Source organism: Oryctolagus cuniculus, chromosome 10 (assembly GCF_051225735.1).
Source record: "Oryctolagus cuniculus isolate XC-2025 breed Fujian yellow rabbit chromosome 10, ASM5122573v1, whole genome shotgun sequence".
NCBI lineage: Eukaryota > Metazoa > Chordata > Mammalia > Lagomorpha > Leporidae > Oryctolagus > Oryctolagus cuniculus.
This window is the reverse complement of record NC_142876.1, coordinates 51,562,617-51,582,227: the sequence shown is the minus strand read 5'-3', so window position 1 is coordinate 51,582,227 and position 19,611 is coordinate 51,562,617. Positions and strand designations below refer to the sequence as shown.

At 38.1% G+C, this 19,611-nt stretch overlaps 1 protein-coding gene across 3 annotated transcripts in view; it reads left to right on the top strand.

Annotated features, from left to right (window-relative positions):
• The window catches only part of TAF4B (TATA-box binding protein associated factor 4b), a 135,697-nt gene that overhangs the window by 90,441 nt on the left and 25,645 nt on the right, over window positions 1–19,611 (top strand). For 2 of the 3 annotated variants that reach the window (XM_002713611.6, XM_008261165.5), the window contains 2 exons: window positions 2,713–2,769; window positions 14,400–14,504. In XM_002713611.6, the coding sequence (XP_002713657.3) occupies window positions 2,713–2,769; window positions 14,400–14,504 (162 nt within the window). Of the gene's footprint in view, window positions 1–2,712; window positions 2,770–14,399; window positions 14,505–16,245; window positions 16,393–19,611 lie in introns of those variants that run through there. The other variant, XM_089305225.1, reaches the window with a different exon arrangement.

Below are 19,611 nucleotides of genomic sequence, written 5' to 3'. Positions count from 1 at the left end.
TTTTTTTTTAAGATTTATTTATTTATTTGAAAGTCAGAGTTACACAGAGAGAGGAGAGGTAGAGGTAGAGGTAGAGAGAGAGAGAGAGTCTTCCATCCACTGGCTCACTCCCCAGTTGGCCACAATGGCTGGAGCTGTGCTAATCCAAAGCCAGGAGCCAGGAGCTTTCTCTGGGTCTTCCCATGCGGGAATAGGGGCCCAAGGATTTGTGCCATCTTCTGCTGCTTTCCCAGTCCACAGCAGAGAGCTGGATTGGAAGTGGAGCAGCCAGGACTTGAACCGGCACCCACATGGAATGCCGGCACTGCAAGCGGCAACTTCACCCGCTACACCACAGCGCCGGCCCCTTCCCATTATCTTAGAACAGTTGTCTTTAAAACTGTCTCCAAATTGCTGTTTGTTTGCATGGCTACATAACAGCCACAGCCATCTTCTGAAAGTGTCACGTCAGCGGCATCTCATTCCTGTGATCCAAACCCTCCAGTGGCTTGTTCATAACTGGAGATAAACCCCTGACACCTTATCATGGCCTACACACAATCCACTTCTTTTCTCTCCTTTGGCTTTTCTCTGTGTTTCAACCAGAGAGGCCATATTTCCTAGAAGGGGTGGGAACCCTATTTTTTGCCAAGGACCATTTGATTATTTATAACATCATTCATGGGCCATACAAAAAAATTAACCTGCTATAGGTTTATTGAATTTTGAGTTCTGCCTGTGATTGCCTTGGTAGGGCCAGACCAAAAGGGGTGGATGCTCTCCGGTGTCAGTATGCCTAAGCTTGTTTCTGTTTGATGATTAATGTACCTTCTGCCAGATCTTTGCATGGCTCTTTGTTTTTGTCATACAGGTCCCTATTCAAATGTTCCCCTTCAGACATACCTTCCCCACCATCCTGGCTAGGGAGTACCCATTGTACTCCTCTCTCTTCCTTTTAAAACACATTTATTCTATTTGTTTTCTTTATAGCACTTATCAGTATTAGCAGTTACTTATTTTGTTATACAAGTAATTGTTTCACATCATAAGTTTATTTTTTTAAAGTTGTATTTTATTTATTTGAGAGACAAAGTTAGAGAGGGAAAAGACAGAGAGGTCTTCCATCCGTTAGTTCATTCCCCAAATGGCTGCAACAGTAGGGGCTGAGTTGATCCAAAGCCAGGAGCCTCCTCCGGGTACAGGAGCCCAAGCACTTGGGCCATCTTCCACTGCCTTCTTAGGCTACAAGCAGAGAGCTGAATTGAAAGAGGAACAGCCAGACATGACCTGGTTCCCATATGAGATGCCAGCACTGCACGTGGAGGCTTAACCTACTACACCACAGTGCTGGCCCCAAATTTATTTAATTTTATAAAATTATTTTCTTTTATCATTTTTCTCCTTTTCAAATGTAAATTACTTGAGTGAAGAGTTTGTCTAGTTATTTCTTCAATATCTCCCTGGTGTAAACACTGATATTTAGAGGATAGAGTCTGTATTGTGGGTGACCAGTAAATATTGGATGACTGAGAAAGATGTAATTCCCAGATGCTCCCGCTTTATACTGGGACAGAAAATTGTAAACACAGAAACGTATACACACATGCACATACAGATATACAGATAAACAGATATTTTTATACATATGCATACTAATTCATTATAGGAAGACTAACAGAGGGATTTGACTTCATTTTTGCTAAAATAAAGTTGCTTTAATATTTTGGGGACTACAATAAAAACATTGCCAGCTTTGGGTAGAATTTAATTTAATGTAGTTATTTATGTAGAGTGTTTGAAATCAGAAGGCACTCTTAATTCTAAATGGGCTGTCTCTTATATTTTCCTTTAATAAAGGTACTGGTAAATTGATGAAAGCATCAGGTAAATTTAGTAAATACAAAAAATACATAGATTTGGTTTTGTTCATTATCATTAGCTTAGTTAGCTAAGATTGCATTTTATAGAACAAATATTCAGATTTATAGGACTCAGAAAACTTTGTTAACATGTAAAAAAGGATACATTTATCTCAAGCTTGTTTTTTAATGGACAGATGCTTATGGTATCAAAGTTTTTTATCGCATGTTCCATTATAGCATTATTATGTACAGAAGATAGCTCTATTGCACTAGTCCTAGGCAATAGAAATTGGCACCCAGCAAGTATTTATTGAACATTTACTTGTGCACAGCAGTCTGTTAAATGCTAGAAGACCCAAAGATAAGATACTCTAATGAAAATACTAAAATGTATTTCTTACTTATACTTCTAGAAATTACACTTTAAAAGAAGGAGATTTTGTTAAAGGTTAGTCAGTTGCCTTATTTTAGTACCCCTTGAAATATGTTTTTCCAAAATAGCTTCACCTGACGATTAGCCAGTATTGATTATTTTCGTTCATTTGAAACAACAGTTCTTCCTCTTTTCTTTCATGCGTTTTTTAGTTTTCAGTGTTCCAACAAGAACAACGTCATGCCTCAACTGGACCTGACTGACATTGTTAGCATCATTTTCAGTGTCAGCACCCTCCAGGCTAGAACTGCAGCAGCTGGCCCAGATGATGACAGGGGGGTTGTTAGGGCCAGAGTGAAGCTAGCCTGGATTGAGGCATTTCCCCTGGAGCTAAGATTTTCAATCACAAGAGAAAATTGTCATTTATTAAATATTTAACGGCAACTATGGTGTTTAGATGCTAGTAATTTCTATTAAAATTTTCTTTTCCTTTGATAGAGTCGTTCCAATAAAGAAGACCCGGAACAGCTGCGATTAAAGCAGAAAGCCAAAGAGGTAGGACTTTCAAGTTACCATGCTTGTCTTTGTGTTTGAGGGAAGGTTGGCAGCGCTCTCCTGGCAATTAGGTCAGGGCTTATTTTGCTGGTGCATACCATTTGCAGAAGCCTTGGGGAAGGACAGGAACCGCTAAAGGCAAGGGCAGTACTTCAAATGAGGTCAATGAGTTATGAGCTCTCTTTTTAAAATTTATTTTCAAGGCTTAGGCCTGTCTAGAAATGGCTCTTTGTAAACTACAGCAGTGTACTTGGAGAAATATAATGTGGAATTAAAAAAAAAAAAAGAAACTTTTGAAATTTAGCATCTGGGAATGTACAATAGGCTACATTTTTCCAGGGTAATTGTTCGTTTTGTAAATCTGATACTGCTTATAATTCTTTGGCTGGGAGGCGGTACTGGGATTTAGTTTTAAATGGAAAACGCCTCTGGCTTTTAATTTTCTGGGCCCAGCAGTTTTCTGTTCTGGAATGGAGCCCTTGTTTCACACAGTTCATGTTTAGCTGCAGGGGTTTTAGTTTATAGCTTAGACTGGTTAAGCTTTTACTCCCAGAGGCCTCTGCATAGCAACTGTAGAAATCAACAAATAAGTTCATTTATGTCTGCAGCCTCCTCTCAGTAGCTGACTTTTTACATTTCCCAATATCCATTTCCTGACTTTTCTAGCCCCAGAGAAAAAAGCTCCACTAATTGGAGCTTATTTTAATTGAGCCTTAATATTGGATCTCACTGGAGTTGCCCCCAGAGCTGCTGAGAACAGAATGAAATGAAAGTACCTAAGGTTGAAGATGTGGTGTGTATGTGGGTGTGTGTGTGAAATTTTTCACTTGACCTACAGATTCTTTTCCCTTCTGAATAAATCATCAAGCCTGTTCACATTTCTGATTAAGGATCTGACAGCAGATGATAATAAAGACAATTGAGGTGTGAGACGTGTGATATGGAGCTGAAGAAATTGGTTTCTATAGTTACTTCACTGATTTCATGCAATTTTTAAGCATCTTTGTCTAAATAAGAGTGATTTTCGTGAGCAACCTTTTTCTTTAACTGTGCCTCTTGAACTATGAAATTTGTTGTTGCTTAACATTGCTGCATTTGGCTCCTAGGTGCCAGCAGCAGCAGGTTATTTATGAATGTTTTAAAGGCCCTTATTGTTTGGATTAATGTAGGAGCTGAGGCAAAACAAATGGAAATCTAGTAAGAGTCTTACACTCAATGTAGTGTGTTTTCATTAACACGGAGAAGGAAAATACATGAACTCTGGTGGAGGGGTTTTAGGATTGGGACAAGGAACCCTGGAAAGGGAAACCATTAAAATGAGTTGAAACCAGGATCCTTTTCAACAATAAAATACTCCTGATAATACTCTGCTTCCAGTAGAAAAAGTATCTAAAAATATTAACATGAGAACTATATCTATAATTCTCTTTAAGCAAACCTAATTGACAGTAGATTAGTTAGAGATAAGCAACCTGTTGTTACTCTATCTTCTTTCTTTTTTAAGAACTGATTAGTTGCTTTTCTCACTTCTAATTCCATCTTTTTGGAAATATGTGTCAGAAAGCTTACCCTTTTAACCTTACTGTCCATTCCTCCTTCACAAACCTTCATAAACATCTATATCTTAGTTTTTTCTTCAGCTTTGGTTTTGTTTCTTTGATTTGTCTTTTAACATTGTGTTTCATTATTCCCTGAGGATTGAATAGGTGGACAGCATTTTTCAAAGAAAACTGAGAGGGAATGTCCAAAAAAAAAAAAAAAAAAAAGCCTCTAAATGAGAACAGGTGGTAGCAAATCTAGCTTTTCTCTCCTTTTACACCTCCATTTATTATTTTTTTTCCCAAGCAAGATTAAAAGAACTCAATATACTTTTTTTTTCCAAAATATTTTGAAAGTTTTCTGGCTGTTTTCTACCTTAAATCCTCTTTGATCCAAAAAAGAATCAAATACATTGGCTCCATTCCAAGAACATAGCCACTGTGTGTTAGTTGAAAATGTTTGATGAAAGTTAAATATTGTCATTTTTGTCGTTCTCCTACTGCCTAGAGTTATTACTGACTTTAATGTTCTAAGGGTCTGTAGTTCAGAAGCAAACACATAAGGATATGCCATGACTGCATTGATATTGATACCTTACCTAATATAGAGTGGAATTGTTCTTAATTGGTAATTTGTAAGGTTGGCATTTGGGTGGTACTAATTGCTGTCATGTTGGTGTAAACTGTAATGCTTTGATTTGTAAATTTTTGCTATTTTACTATCTAGAAAGTTTTCTTTGTTCAGATGGGAGAATTAGCAACCTTAGGGTTGCATGATTTAGAACTGCTTTGCTTTTCCTTTCAAGTAACTGCTACTTACCTACCAAGCTGGAAACAGTAAATAGATGAGTGATAGTTTCTTATAAATGTAGAATTCCAGTGAACTATGTGGAGAAGTTGTAGACATTATACATCCTGGTATCCTGGGAAATGTTTCAGCAATATTTGCCATATAATCATTAAGTCACAACCTGAATCCCCCTAATCTTACAATCCATGCTTGCCTTCAGCTCTTAGGTATTAGAATTTGGGTCTTGACCATTTCTCCTACAGTTTTGTTTTCTCTAATACAGCTTTAGAGGCTGTTGCTTTCTTTGTATTCCATGTAGAAGGACAAAAATTGTGTTCAGTTGGGCAGGCTTTTATAATGGTATCCATTAATTTCTTTTCATTCTTCCTATTGAGTTCTTCAGTTTTGTGATTTTCATTTGGCACTGTTGGAGGGTGGGGTGGGGAGGGGAAGGATGCTTTTGGATTTACCTCCAGTCCAGTCTCAGCCCATTGAAGTAGTTCCTACTGCACACTGTTCTTAGTGACCTGACAGGTTATCTATTTGGAAAACTGCTTTTCCCTAGCTAAAATATCATGAATATCCCCATAAGTCAAGCAATTTATTTTAAACTTTCATTTTCTTCTCTGTTTTTGTCTGAAAAAACATTGTATTGTCTCTGTTGCTCTCTTTGTGCACGTGTATGTGTGTGTGTCTTACTCTCCAAGCCTATTTCCTTTCTTCCCCCTGCCATCACTCTGTTCTCTCCATCTCTCTCTTAACTTCATATTTTCAATTATACTGACATTGTGAGTTTTTTGGATTTTCCTAGATACTTTCCCTCATAAGTGCTGACATTCTTCCTTCCTTTTACCATTTGTTTGTAAAAGGTTTTTAATAAATTACTAATTGCCAACTTCTAACTTCACACACCTGGCATATCCTTGTTTAATGCAATTGTGGACTTGTCTGAAATGTATGTTGTGTGTCCTAGATTAACATCTAGCCCTCAGTGTTTTCTTGTCTGACCATATCATCTAGAATTCTGCAGAGCAAGCCTTCTGACCTTGTAGTTCAAACAACCTGATTTCTTACATTTGTTATGCATATTGTGACTCTTATTTCCTTTTGAATTTCTTCTTTGGGAAATATGAGTTCAGTGTATCTATGAAGAATGAGACAGAGAATTCATTTGCTCTCTATAACAATTTGTAGCTTTCCATCTTTCATTTATTATTATATAGTGGAGGACAGGAGAGGTACATGTACCTGCTGGCGCTTTAGCTTGGCAGTACAACCTGTAAGAACTGGACACAAGAATAGCATTAAGTGATTAAAATGCATAACCATTTAAAAACATGTACCCTGAAGTATTTAGGATTTTTGTTTAAAAATGGTAAGCACAACTCTCCATAAAGCATTATTGCACAATAAATAAAATACTGAATCATAAGAGTCATAACTGATTAGAAAATATATTACTTATATTTAGGTAGCAGAAGAGCAGTGTATATAAGTATTTTGAAAATGAAATTTGAAGATATGGAGTCAATGAAACATGATAGCTAATTACTAAAATTTAATAGTTGAGCTTTTTCACTTAAACTTTATGCCAGTTTTGTAAATGCCAAAACTCAAGGAACACTGTACAAGACAAAATGAAGTTTGTCATTAATAATACATCTTTGGGTTGGGCATTTGCCCCAGTGGTTAAGATGTTGTATGGGATGCCTGGATCCCATATCAGTAAATAAAAAAAATTTGTTAAACATCAAAATAAATAAATTAAAAGCACATCTCAGTAATCAAATTACGCAGGATGGAAAAGAAATTCTTAAAATGATGTTATAGAGCATTTATATTTTGATATGGGTGAAGAAGCAGATCTATAGCATTGATAGTCTAGGATAATAGTTCTTAGACTTTGACATGCATGCAAATTATTCAGAGAACTTGTGAAAAATGGATTGCTGAACCCCACACCCAGAATGTATGCTGTTGTAGATCTGGCTCGGGCCAAATAATTTGTATTTACAAAAAATTCCCAGATGCTGCTTGCTATTGCTGCTGCAGTTCTGCAGATTATACCTTAGAACGATTGGTCTAACAAAAAAATGGGAATCCTCAAAATTTATTACTTTCATTTTCCCTTTAATTAAATGATATGCAAAAATGAAACAAAATGCTGTTTGTGATATGGGAATCTGAGATCTGGCATCTTGAACTAGCATAATTCAGTTACCTTTCCGTAAGTTTGTCTTGGAATCAAGAAGGTTACACTAACATTTTTCATGGATTCTTTTCATGAGAGACTTCATTGGTTGTATTTCTTTACTGGATTCCTTTACATAGAAAAGAAAGTATTTTATTTAGAGATACATCAGAAGGTTGCATATATCCTTAGTTTAAAAGGGTAGCTTTGGGGTCCAGTGCTGTGGCATAGTGGGTAGTAGTGCCAGCATCCCATATGGGCACTGTTTTGAGTCCCAGCTGCTCTACTTCATAATCAGCTCTCTGATAATTCATCTGGGAAAAGCAACAGCAGATGGCTCAAGTACTCCACGTGAGAGACTCAGAGGAAGCTTCTGCCTTCTAGCTTCAGATCAACCCCTGTGGTGGTGTGGCCATTTGGGCAAGTGAACCAGCCGATGGAAGATCTTTCTGTCTTTCCTTCCCTCTCTCCATCTCTCTTTCTCTCTCTCTACCTTTCAAATAATTTTTTTTTTTTTTAAGTTCGGTGCTGGCACTGTGGCGTAGTGGGAGAAGCTGCCACCTGCAGTGCTGGCATGCCATGTGGATGCCGATTTGAACCCTCACTACTCCACTTCTGATCCAGCTCTCTGCTGTGGCCTGGGAAAGCAGTACAAGATGATCCAAGTGCTTGGGCCCCTGCATCCACATGGGAGACCCTAAAGAAACTCCTGGCTCCTGGCTTTGAATCAGCACAACTCCAGATGTTGTGGCCAATTGGGGAGTGAACCAGTGGATGGAAGACTCTCTCTCTCTCTCTCTCACTCTCTTTCTCTCTCTGCCTCTCTTTAACTTTGCCTTTCAAATAAATAAATAAATCTTTTAAAAAAAAAGTAGCTTCATGTGTCTTGGGAGACATATTACTCTCTATTCAGAGCATGTTATGAAAGAAATAGTATCAAGCTCAAAGACAGGAGTCTTGTATTCTAGTTTCAGCCTGCCCTAATATGTAGATCTCACTTTCAGGAAGTTTCTTCATCTTTTGCAACTTGCTTCACTTTCCTTTTATTTAAAATGAAAGTGGAAAAAAAAAAAAAAAGCCAGCGCTGTACCTCACTAGGCTAATCCTCCACCTGCGGCACTGGTACCCCGGGTTCTAGTCCCGGTCGGGGTGCCGGATTCTGTCCCGGTTGCTCCTTTTCCAGTCCAGCTCTCTGCTGTGGCCTGGGAGTGCAGTGGAGGATGGCCCAAGTGCTTGGGCCCTGCACCCGCATGGGAGACCAGGAGGAAGCACCTGGCTCCTGGCTTTGGATCAGTGCAGCACACCGGCCGTAGCGGCCATTTGGGGGGTGAACCAATGGAAAAGGAAGACCTTTCTCTCTGTCTCTCTCTGTCTCACTGTCTAACTCTGCCTGGCAAAATAAAATAAAATAAAATAAAATAAAATAAAATAAAATGAATGTAACAATGCCTCTTCTGCTTATTCAAGGTTGTCATAACTTAGGGAAAGGTGAGGCATAAAAGGGAAAAGATCTTACCTATAGGAACATTTACATTAAATGCCATCAAGCTAATAGATGTAATGTGGGGTTGATTATGGATGTTAGGTTTTATTTCTTTCCAGAGGACCAGAAGGAAAGAAGAGTGTAACAGTGAGAGCCAGGGTAAGGTGGGGGAATGTTTGGTAATCTAGAATAACTGTAGCATGTTGTATTTAAACAATTTACAAATTGGGTATTATGTTTAAGTTAAAGAGAGGAGGTGTCTGGGGCTGGTGCTGTAGCATAGTAGATTAAGTCACTGCCTGTGGTGCTGACATCCCATATATGAGCCAGTTTGAGACATGGCTGCTCCACTTCTGATTCAGCTCCCTGCTAATGCACCTGGGAAAGCAGCAGAGAATGGCCCAAGACCTTGGGCCCCTGCACCCATATGGGAGACCTGGAAGAAGCTTCTGGCTTCAGAGTGGCCCAGCTGCAGCAGTCGCAGCCATTTGGGGAGTGAACCAGTAAATGGAAGACTTCTCTCTCTGCCTCTGCTTTTCCCTCTCGAACTCTGCCTTTCAAGTTAATAAATAATTTTTTTTTTTAAAGAGAAGGTGTTTGATTGAGATTATGAGGAATATACCATTTCTCTGGAAGGTAGGGATCGATGAGAAAGGCTGGCCAATAAGGCATCAGAGTGTATATTTTGTAGGAGTTCTGGACAGTTTCCTGCTATCTTATGAACTTGTGTTAGTGGTTAGAAAAAGTAATAATAATAATAATTAGATTCTTTTTTTTTTTTTTTTTAAAGATGTATTTACTAGGGAGGCAGAGGTACAGAGAGAGGGAGAGATAGAGGCAGGTCTTGCATCCACTGGTTCTTCCCCCAAATGGCTTCAATAATGGCCAGAGTTGGGCCTATCCAAAGCAGGAGCCATCTGGGTTTCCCACGCTAGTGCAGGGGCCCAAACACTTGGGCCATCTTCTACTGCTTTCCCAGGCCATCAGCAGGGAGCTGGATCAGAAGTGGAGGAGCCAAGACTAGAACGGGAACCCATATGGGATGCCAGCACTGCAGGCAGCTGCTTGACTCACTACGCCATAGCACAAGCTGTAGTCAGATTCTTTACTATTTGATTTGGTAGGATGCTTAGCCAGTAATTGTCTGAGGGTTTGAAAATGATTCTGCATTTCATTGTGGTAACCTTGAATTTTAGATAACTTGGGGGTGGTGATTTATTTATTATTTATTTATTTAAAGATTTATTTATTTATTTGAAAATCAGGGCCGGCGCCGTGGCTCACTAGGCTAATCCTCCGCCTTGCGGCACCGGCACACCAGGTTCTAGTCCCAGTCGGGGCGCCGGATTCTGTCCCAGTTGCCCCTCTTCCAGGCCAGCTCTCTGCTGTGGCCAGGGAGTGCAGTGGAGGATGGCCCAAGTGCTTGGGCCCTGCACTCGCATGGGAGACCCAGAGAAGCACCTGGCTCCTGGCTTCCGATCAGCGCAGTGCGCCGGCCGTGGTGGCCATTGGAGGGTGAACCAACGGCAAAAAAGGAAGACCTTTCTCTCTGTCTCTCTCTCTCACTGTCCACTCTGCCTGTCAAAAAAAAAAAAAAAAAAAAAAAAAAAAAAAAAAAAAATCAGAGTTACACAGAGAGAGAAGGAGAGTCAGAGAGAGAGAGGTCTTCCATCCGCTGCTTCACTTCCCAGATGGCCACAATGGCTGGAGCTGCACCAGGCCAAAGCCAGGAGCCAAGAGCTTCTTCCAGGTCTCCCATGTGGGTGCAGGGACCCAAGGACTTGGGCCATTTTCTACTACTTTCCCCAGGCCATAGCAGAGAGCTGAGTTGGATTGGAAGTGGAGCAGCTGGGACATGAACTGGTGCCCATATGGGATGCCAGCACTGTAGCTAGTGGCTTTACCAGCTACTCCACAGCACCACCCCTGATTTTTTTAAATTATATTAAGTTCCTTTCCTTTAAAAATCACCATTAATGTTTAATGAGGTTTTTTTTGTTTACTTTGTAGTACGAAATTTTAGAATCTAACCTTGTTTTCCTGAATAGACTTGATATTTTTAGTAATTCAGAACCAATTATATAAACATCATTGAGAATTTTAGAGTTTAATAAATGTATTTTCCCAAAGCATATTCCACGTTCAATTTAAATTTTTGTTATTTTTAAAGAGTTTCTCTTATTTGATATTGGGGTTAAATTATTATCTTTATACATACTTAACTGTCATTGTAAAATCTGAGCTTGCTTGTTTTCACCTTCATGGTTATGTTAAACCACCATGGTTATGCTAAATCTGCCTTGATGCCCACAACTTCTTCCTGTCTTGATTTTAAGCATGTTGTGCTAACCATTTTACATGTTTTTTGAGAAAGTTTGTTGTAAGTACCAACAAAAAATATGATCAGTTTCCATTTTTGTTAGAATTTTGCAAAATTGTCTAAGATATTGTGTGTAAAATGTCAGGAAACAAAAATATTTTATACAATGATAGGGAGATTTGAAGACAAAGGTCAATTTTGAAACATTTAATTTGGTTTGGTTATCTTGTAGGTGCCATTTCTCTGCAGGGAAAGATTTTAAAATATAGCTTGCTCTTTGGTTTGTACTGCAGAGTAGATTAACTAAAATATTTATTTTGTCACCTAAAAGTTCTGGATTTTCTATACATCAGACTCTAAAACTCTGTTCATGTTTTTTTTTGTTGTTTGTTTTTGCCTTTTTTTTTTTTTTTTTTTTTTTTGTGATTAAAAAAGCTAACAGCCACAAAGGCTGTTTCCAAGCTTCTGAAAACACTTTTCTAGTTATCTATTTATAAGGAAGCCCACAGTTCGAAAGGATTTCTGTTCTGTAATTTATGGAGCAAATAGAAGGTAGTATTTAGTTCACTTCCTTTGGTTAATTTTTGTCTCAATCTGTTCAAGCTGCTGTAACAAAAGTATCCTATTTGAAAGACTGGGTAGTTTATGAATAACATTTTTATTTCTCTTGGTTCTGGAGGCTGGGAAATCAAAGCGCAGAGTGCTTGCAGATTTGGAGTGTTGTAATTGCCTGTTTCTTCATAAATGGCACCTTCTCACTGTTTTCTCACATGGTGGAAGGGGTGAGGGGTCTCTAGTATATGTAGAAATACATTAATCCCATTGGTGAGTCCTTTGGCCCTATGACCACTTCACAAAGGCCTCACTCCTGATGCTACCACCTGGGGGTTTGGATTTCATCATGTGAATATTGGGGAGACACAAACATCCATACCATAGCAGTTTTCTTCTGCTTTTCATTGTTTTCTCTCTATTATTATTATAATCGGAAGTTTCTTAAAGTGGGGCTTATTTACTTGGTTTCTCCTTGAGACTGACCAATTGAGCACTAATATTTCCTATTTTTATCCTGGTATTTTTGAAGTGCTAGGGACAGGTGCTGTGGCACAGCGAATTAAAAGCCCTGGCATATAGCACCAGTATCCCATGTGGGCACCAGTTCCAGTCCCAGCTGCTTCACTTCCAGTCCAGCTCCCTGCTAATGCACCTGGGAAACCAGAGGAGGATGACCTTGGGCCCCTGCACTCACCTAGGAGACCTGGAAGTAGCTTCTGGCTCCTGGCTTTGGATCAGCTCAGCTCCAGCTGTTGCGGCCATGTTGGGGAGTAAACCAGCAGATGGAAGACCTCACTCTCTGTCTCTACATACCTCTCTCTGTAACTCTGTCTTTCAAATAAGTAACATAAATCTTTAAAAAGAAAAGAGAAAGAAAACAAGTGTTAAAAATGTATCTATAAATTTATAAATTTATCTATAAAAAATCTATAAAAGTGTAGTACATCTCCACAGGCTACTATTTATTTAAAAGATTTATTTATTTATTTATTTATTTATTTATTTGAAAGTCGGTTAGAGAGAGAGAGAGAGATTCCATCTACTGGTTCACCCCGAAATGGCCACAATAGCCAGGGCTGGGCCAAGCTGAAGACAGGAGCCAGGAGCTTCATCCAGGTCTCCCCAGTGGGTGGTAGGGGCCCAAACACCTGGGTCATCTTCTCCTGCTTTTCCCAGGCCATTAGCAGGGAGCTGGATTGGAAGTGGAGCAGTTGGAACTTGAACCGGCACTCACAAGGGATGCCAGCATCGCAGGCAGCGGCTTTACCTGTTATGCTCCAATTCTAGCCTCTCTCTGCAGGCTACTTTTAGTTCACAGTCTTAATCTTACTTGAATTTGTGACTGTCTACCAGCCCCGAGTTCTTTCCTTTTCGCTTTCCATAGTAGTAAATTCTGAAGGGAATTGAATATTATACCTCTTCTAGGAAAGATTAATATGTAATAATAATTAATATGTAATAATGTAATAGTGGGCTTTTTTTTTAAAGATATATTTTATTCACTTTAAAAGCAGTTACACAGAGAGAGAAAGAAATCTTCCATCCAAATGACCACAGTGGCCAGGACTGGACTAGACTGAAGCCAGGGGCTTCTTCCAGGACTCCCACAAAGATGCAGGGGCCCAAGCACTTGGACCATCTAATGCTGCTTTCCCAGGCGCATTATCAGTGAGCTGGATTGGAAATGTAGCAGCTGGGACTGGAAACACTGCCCATATGTGATGCTGGCATCACAGGTGGTAGCTTTGCCATTATGTTACAACACTGGTCCCTGTAAAAATATTTTGTTTTGACTCTCTCACCTTTGTTTTTTAAGAATACCTAATTTGACACTTGACTATTTTGATGAAATTGTGCTGTTTCTGCCTTATTTTAATAAGACATATTTTATGCATAGTATTGCCCACATATTAGAAAATTACACTCTCCAGATTTGGATGTTCTGGATTAAATATGGTGAGAGCTGCATAACAGAACAGTACGAAATCACATTTGATTCTTGCCATGAAGATAAATATAACTTTCTGATTTTAATTTGCAAATGGAAAATTGTGGTGTATCAAGTAGGTTTGTAATGACAACATCCAGTGCCAAGTTCTGTTTCTACCTCTTAGTACTTGTTTGACTTTTATAAACTTGTCCCAACCTTGTAGAGCCTCTCTATTTCTATGAGTAAAAAGGGGATGGCATATCTGGATAATTTTCATATGTGATAGCAATGTATGTATACCATTCTGTGTGATTATAAGAGATAAATGCTTTGTAAATCATATAGCATGTTAGAGCTGGGCCCTATCATGTACAAAAATTACCAGTATTTTTTTCTTTCTTTTTTGTTTTTGTCTTTTTTTCCCTTTTCTCTTTTGTCTTTTTTTGTCAATATTTTGAAGTAACTTCTTTTAATCTGAAAGGTGGACTGTGGTCACTCTCTCCAATTTATTGCTAAACTTATTTTTCAGGCATTTCTTAACTATGCTAAAAATGAGGGGAAATTAACTTTAAATACCTTTTCTACTTTTTTTTCCCCTGCACTTCCCTGTTACCTCAGTTTTGCCTCTTCTCAATAGAGATTAAAGACTAAAGAGTTTGTTGGAGTGAGGGAACCAGGAAATGTGCCATTGGCTCTTAGGAATCTAATATTTATTTTATAGTGTAACTATTTGGTGAAGAACTCGGAAATGAGCTTACAGATCAGTTTCTTCCTCCCCGAGTGTGACCGTGTGTAAACATTGATTTTTTTTCCTGTTTTCTAGTTGCAGCAATTGGAACTCGCACAGATACAACACAGAGACGCTAATCTTACAGCTCTTGCAGCTATTGGACCGAGGAAGAAGAGACCACTAGAGTCTGCAAGTGAGGTACTGAAATAGTGCTTATTACTTTATTTTTTATGGCAAGAAAGCAAGCCAAAAATGAGCAGAGAAATGGAAATAGTTTACCCTGCTCCATGCATAGTTACTGTCAAACTTTTGTTAAAACTCTTGTTAATTTTAGGAAATCTTACATTTTGTTAGATTTTTGCCATATGCATCACCCTGAACTTTATTTCTACTTCATTCTTATTTTATACTTCTTCCTATTCCCTGACTCTAGTCACACTGAATCTCCCTATTTCTATTTTTTGTTTCTGTGCAGCTTTTCTGATAGTTTTATGTTATTCTCTCTATTTATCTGAGTCTGGCTCATCTATTAAGACTGAATATGCCCTTTTATTTCTTCCTTGAACACGGATGATTCATTCCAACACCAGCTTCTCCCTTTCTAAGCATATCGTGTATCTGCTGACTTAATTGTTCTTTGTGTGTGCCTCGTAAGAAATTTTTTTTCTTCTGTTAAATTGCAAATATCTTGTGTAATGACTGTGATCTTATTCCATTGCATTCCCCATAGAACATGGTACAATATGTTCAATAAGTATCACTGATTTTTTGATTAATGCTAAGGAAGGCTCTTACCTACTTCAGAATAATTATTGGAGATAAGATTAGACTTCAGGATCAATCAATAGGGCTCAAATGAAGGTATGATAAGAGCCCTTGGATGAGGTCAGCAATTTATTTATTCATCTAAAAGACAGACTGTCAGAGAGAGAAATCTTTTCATCTGCTGGTTCACTCCTCAAGTGGCCTCAACAGCTGGGGCTGGGCCAGGCTGAGCTGGGAGCCAAGAACTCCTTCTGGGCTTCCACATGGGTATCAGGGGTCCAAGTGCTTGGGGCATCATCCACTGCTTTCCCAGGTGCATTGGCAGGAAACAGAATTGGAAGCAGAGCAGCCAGGTTTCAAACAGGCACTCTGACATGAGATACCTGCATCACAAGCATTGGTTCAGCACAAATGCCACAATGCCAGCCCCTTCTCTTTAGAATTGAAACGTACTTTGAGACAAGCTCCCCAACAACATTGACCCTAAACAGTAGTAGTCCCTAAATGAATGCCAGCTACCTTAATAGATGAAAGATTATTAAAAATTCATGTTCTTTTTCATTTAAACATGAGGAATGTAATAATGTCCCCATCTCCTACTCAGATGTAACTGACATTAAGTTTTTCACATGTTCTTCCAGAGATTTGTTACGAATATGAGCATGTATCTGATGTGTATTCACATATCTATGTGTTTTATTTTGGTTTTACTTAAATTTGGTTCTATTCTTGAAATTTCCCCCCCTTTCCATAATATACCACATATAATTTACTTTCATACTTTTTGAAGGTATGTGACTTGACTGTGTTTCAACAAGCCATAATTTAGTTTTCCATTTCGTCTGATGGACAGGGTTGTTTCCAGATTTTTGCTTTATTGCCCCAGAAAACTTCTTTGTACTTACATAGTTGTGTAGTTGCTTGTACAATGTAACTAACCGGAGGCCAAATTTGTAGAGATGGAATTCCTGGCCTAAAGGAATTTTTCAAAGGAGAACTCTGAAAAAACTTAAGTATATACAGAGGTAGAGAGAGCAGTAAAATGTGGCCCCATGTACCCTTTTCCCTGCTCCAATAATAATTTATGCCTAACTTTATTATATCTGTAACAATTTCTCAAGTAAGTTATTTTCTACTTAAATTATCAATTTTATTATTTTAATTTATTTGAAAGGCAGAAAACTCCCATCTGCTAGTTTACTCCTCAGATGCTCTTCATGGCCAGATCTGAGACTGGAAGCTGAGAACACTTAATCCAGGTCTCCCATGTGAGTGTCAGGAACTCAACTGCTTGAACCATTGCTGCGACCTGCCAGGGTCTGCACTGGCTGGAAGCTGGAGTCAGGAACCAGAGCTGTAATCAACCACTGGCACTCCAGTATGGGATGTGGGCATCTTAACCTCTAGACTAAATGCCTTTTCTCTTTCAAATTATTTTAAAGTCAATTTCAGACTCAATAGCATTTTATTCATAAATATTATTTGTTTCTCTTAATTTTGATAAGTATTTTTAAATAGCTCTTGAATAACTTGTTTCCATTTTCATATCTATTATTGCCTGTCTTTCCACACTTCCCATAACAGTAGCACTATTTTGCCATTTTATGGTTGAAAAAGCCATTTTTTAGTAGACCATTTAAGTTATGAGTAAGTTGAGCAGTTTTTTTGGTATGTTTGTCCTACCAATTGTCCTTTGTCCAGTTGAGTTATATTTTTTAATTGATTAAGGAAATGAACAACTCCCTTGTTTCTTTCAGTTTGTCTGGAGTTTATTCGTGTAACAGATGGGGAACATCTGGCCCATGGGCTGTATAAGACCCACAAAATCATTTGGTCTGGCTCTGCCAAGGCAACTGCAAGTGGGACTTAAAATTCAATAAATCCACAGCAGGCTCCTTTTTCAGTTGATAATTTTGTATGTCCTCTGAAAGATGTTATAAATATCCAAATGGCTCTTGGTGGAAAAAAGGTTTCCCCATCCTTGCTAGTAAAAGTTTTTAATTTTTCCTTAAAATAATCAATTGTTCCTTTTTCTCTTCTACATTCTCTTTAAAGTCTCTTTTCGTCTTAAATTTATTTGAGAGACAGAGTGAGAGCACACTGCTATCTGCTGGTTCACTCCCCAAATGTCCAGAATGATTGGGGCTAGACCTGGGGCCAGAGCCAAGAGCCAGAAACAGTCTCGGTCTCCCACATGGGTGACAGTGCCCCAACTGTTTGAACCATCTATCACCTGCTAACTCCCAGGGTCTGCATTAGCAGGAAGCTGGAATCAGGGAGCCAAACTTAGGAATCAAATCCAGATACTACACTGTAGGACATAGGCATATTAGCTGGTAGGCCAAACACCCACCCACAAAGCCCATCTTAACTAAAATTTATATATTAGTGTTTTTATTGCTTCATTTTAAAATGTAAATCTTTGCTTCCTGTGGAATTTATTTAGAGTAGGAGTTAGATATGTATTTAGCTTTATCTCCTTAGTCCTGTATCATTCTCATCTAAGCTAGCAAATTGTATGAGAACCATTTACTTAATAATTCCTTCCTTCACTGATTTGAAATGCCACCTTGTCACACACAATTTTGTGTAAAATACAAATTCCCGTCTGTGTTTAAGTCTGTTTCTGAACTCTGAATCAGTGCTATCTAATAGGGCTTATATGATTATGAAACTATGTGTCTGCATTGTCCGGGATAGCTATATATGGCTGCTGAACTCTTGAAATGTGGCTAGTGTGACTGGAAAAAAAATTGAATTTAAAATTTTTTTAAGTTAACAAATTTTAATAGCCACATGTGGTTAGTGACTACTATGTTGGTCAGTGAAGCACAGCTATTCTGACTGGTATCTGTTTATAGCTATTTATCTGCTCCAAGTCCTTTTTTTTTTTTTTTTAATCATCTTAACCGTTTATAAGTGTGTAGTTAAACAGTGTTAACTCCATTCACATTGGAAAGTTCTCCAGAGCTTCTTTCATTTTGTAAAACTAAAATTCTGTACCCATTAAACAATTCCTGTTTTTCCTTCCCCTCAGCTTCTGGGAACTACCATTTTGCTTTTTGTTTCTGTGAATTTGACTACCTTTTTTTTATTTTTTACCTTTTTTAAATTTTTTTAAATTTTATTTAAGGTATACAAGTTTCATGTATTTCATATATGCAGATTTAGGTTAGATGCCTTTCTAAGTGTAATTGTGAAGTATTTGTTGATTTGTGACTGGTCTTAACAAAAATTTTTAAAAGAGACAGATTTCTGTCTTCTAGTCCACTTCCCAAATGTGCACAGTAGCCAGGCCTGGGCCAGGCCAAAACCATGAGCTGAAATTCCATCTGGGTTTCCCATGTAAGTAACAAGGACCCAAGTACTTGAACCATGCCCTGCTACCTTCTATGGTGCACACTAGCAGGAAGCTGGATCAGAAGCAAAGTAACCAGCAATCAAACTAGGCTCTATGACTGGGATGTACACATCCAAGTGAGGACTTACGGTGCAGTACCAAATGCCTGCCCCTTGGTTATTTGAGTTAGCATAATGTCCTTAAGGTAGTCCAGTAGAGAACTATTTTTAAGTTTTTACTTTTTTTTAGCACAGGACACCCTATGGCTCTTTAATTTAGGATCATTTGTATATAAATGTTTGTAAAAGTTTTATTAAAATTGGGCATGTGATCTCATTGTTAAGCATATTCCTACGAAGAACCTTTAACACTCTTTTATCACGAGTACAGTTAGTTATTTCGAGTTTTTTTTAAATCCATATAGTTACAGTTTATAAGTGATAACTCATTAGAGAATGAATTTTAGGGATGTTTAAGTTCCTGACCTACTTTTCTGTGTTAGCATTGTGCAATAAATTCTGTAAATGTTTGCTTTGTGGAAGTTATCATAGCACATGGGATGAGTATTGTACTTTGGACTTAGACAAATTTGACTTTGATCTTGACTCTGTTAAACTTTGCAACCTTGGAAGAAATTCCTTAAACCCCATACCTCAGTTATTCTCCACCTTTAATATGGGCATAACATCTACCTTATAATGTCTTGATTGGTTTATGTGAAACATTTTACAGCTCCAGGCCACAAATAAATGCCTAATAAATTATCATATATATCATCATAGTAATAACCCATTAATAATATTATTTCAGCCTTTCGTAGAATCTATAGGGAACATTGGAGACAGCAAATTTGAATTTTTATTTGCTTTAGTCTCACTTGAGTCTGTCACAAATGTAAGAGATGTTAAATAATACCTGATTTATAATAGAGATTTTTAGTGTTTTTCATTCATTGTATATTTGAATCTGAGTCCATAAATTAGAGCCAGAGAATGAAAGTGCTACAGTGATAGCAATATATGTTAGTTTATGTGACATAAAAATTATTTTATTTTTAGTTTCAAAACATATTTTGTAACTTGGATATAAGCATATTGAATTGTATGTTCACATGGTGCTTCTTTAATCTTGAGAATTTAGGCATGTGTATTTTCCCTTGTAATTCCTGGGCTTTAAACTTAGGTTATTGTCAGACTTTTA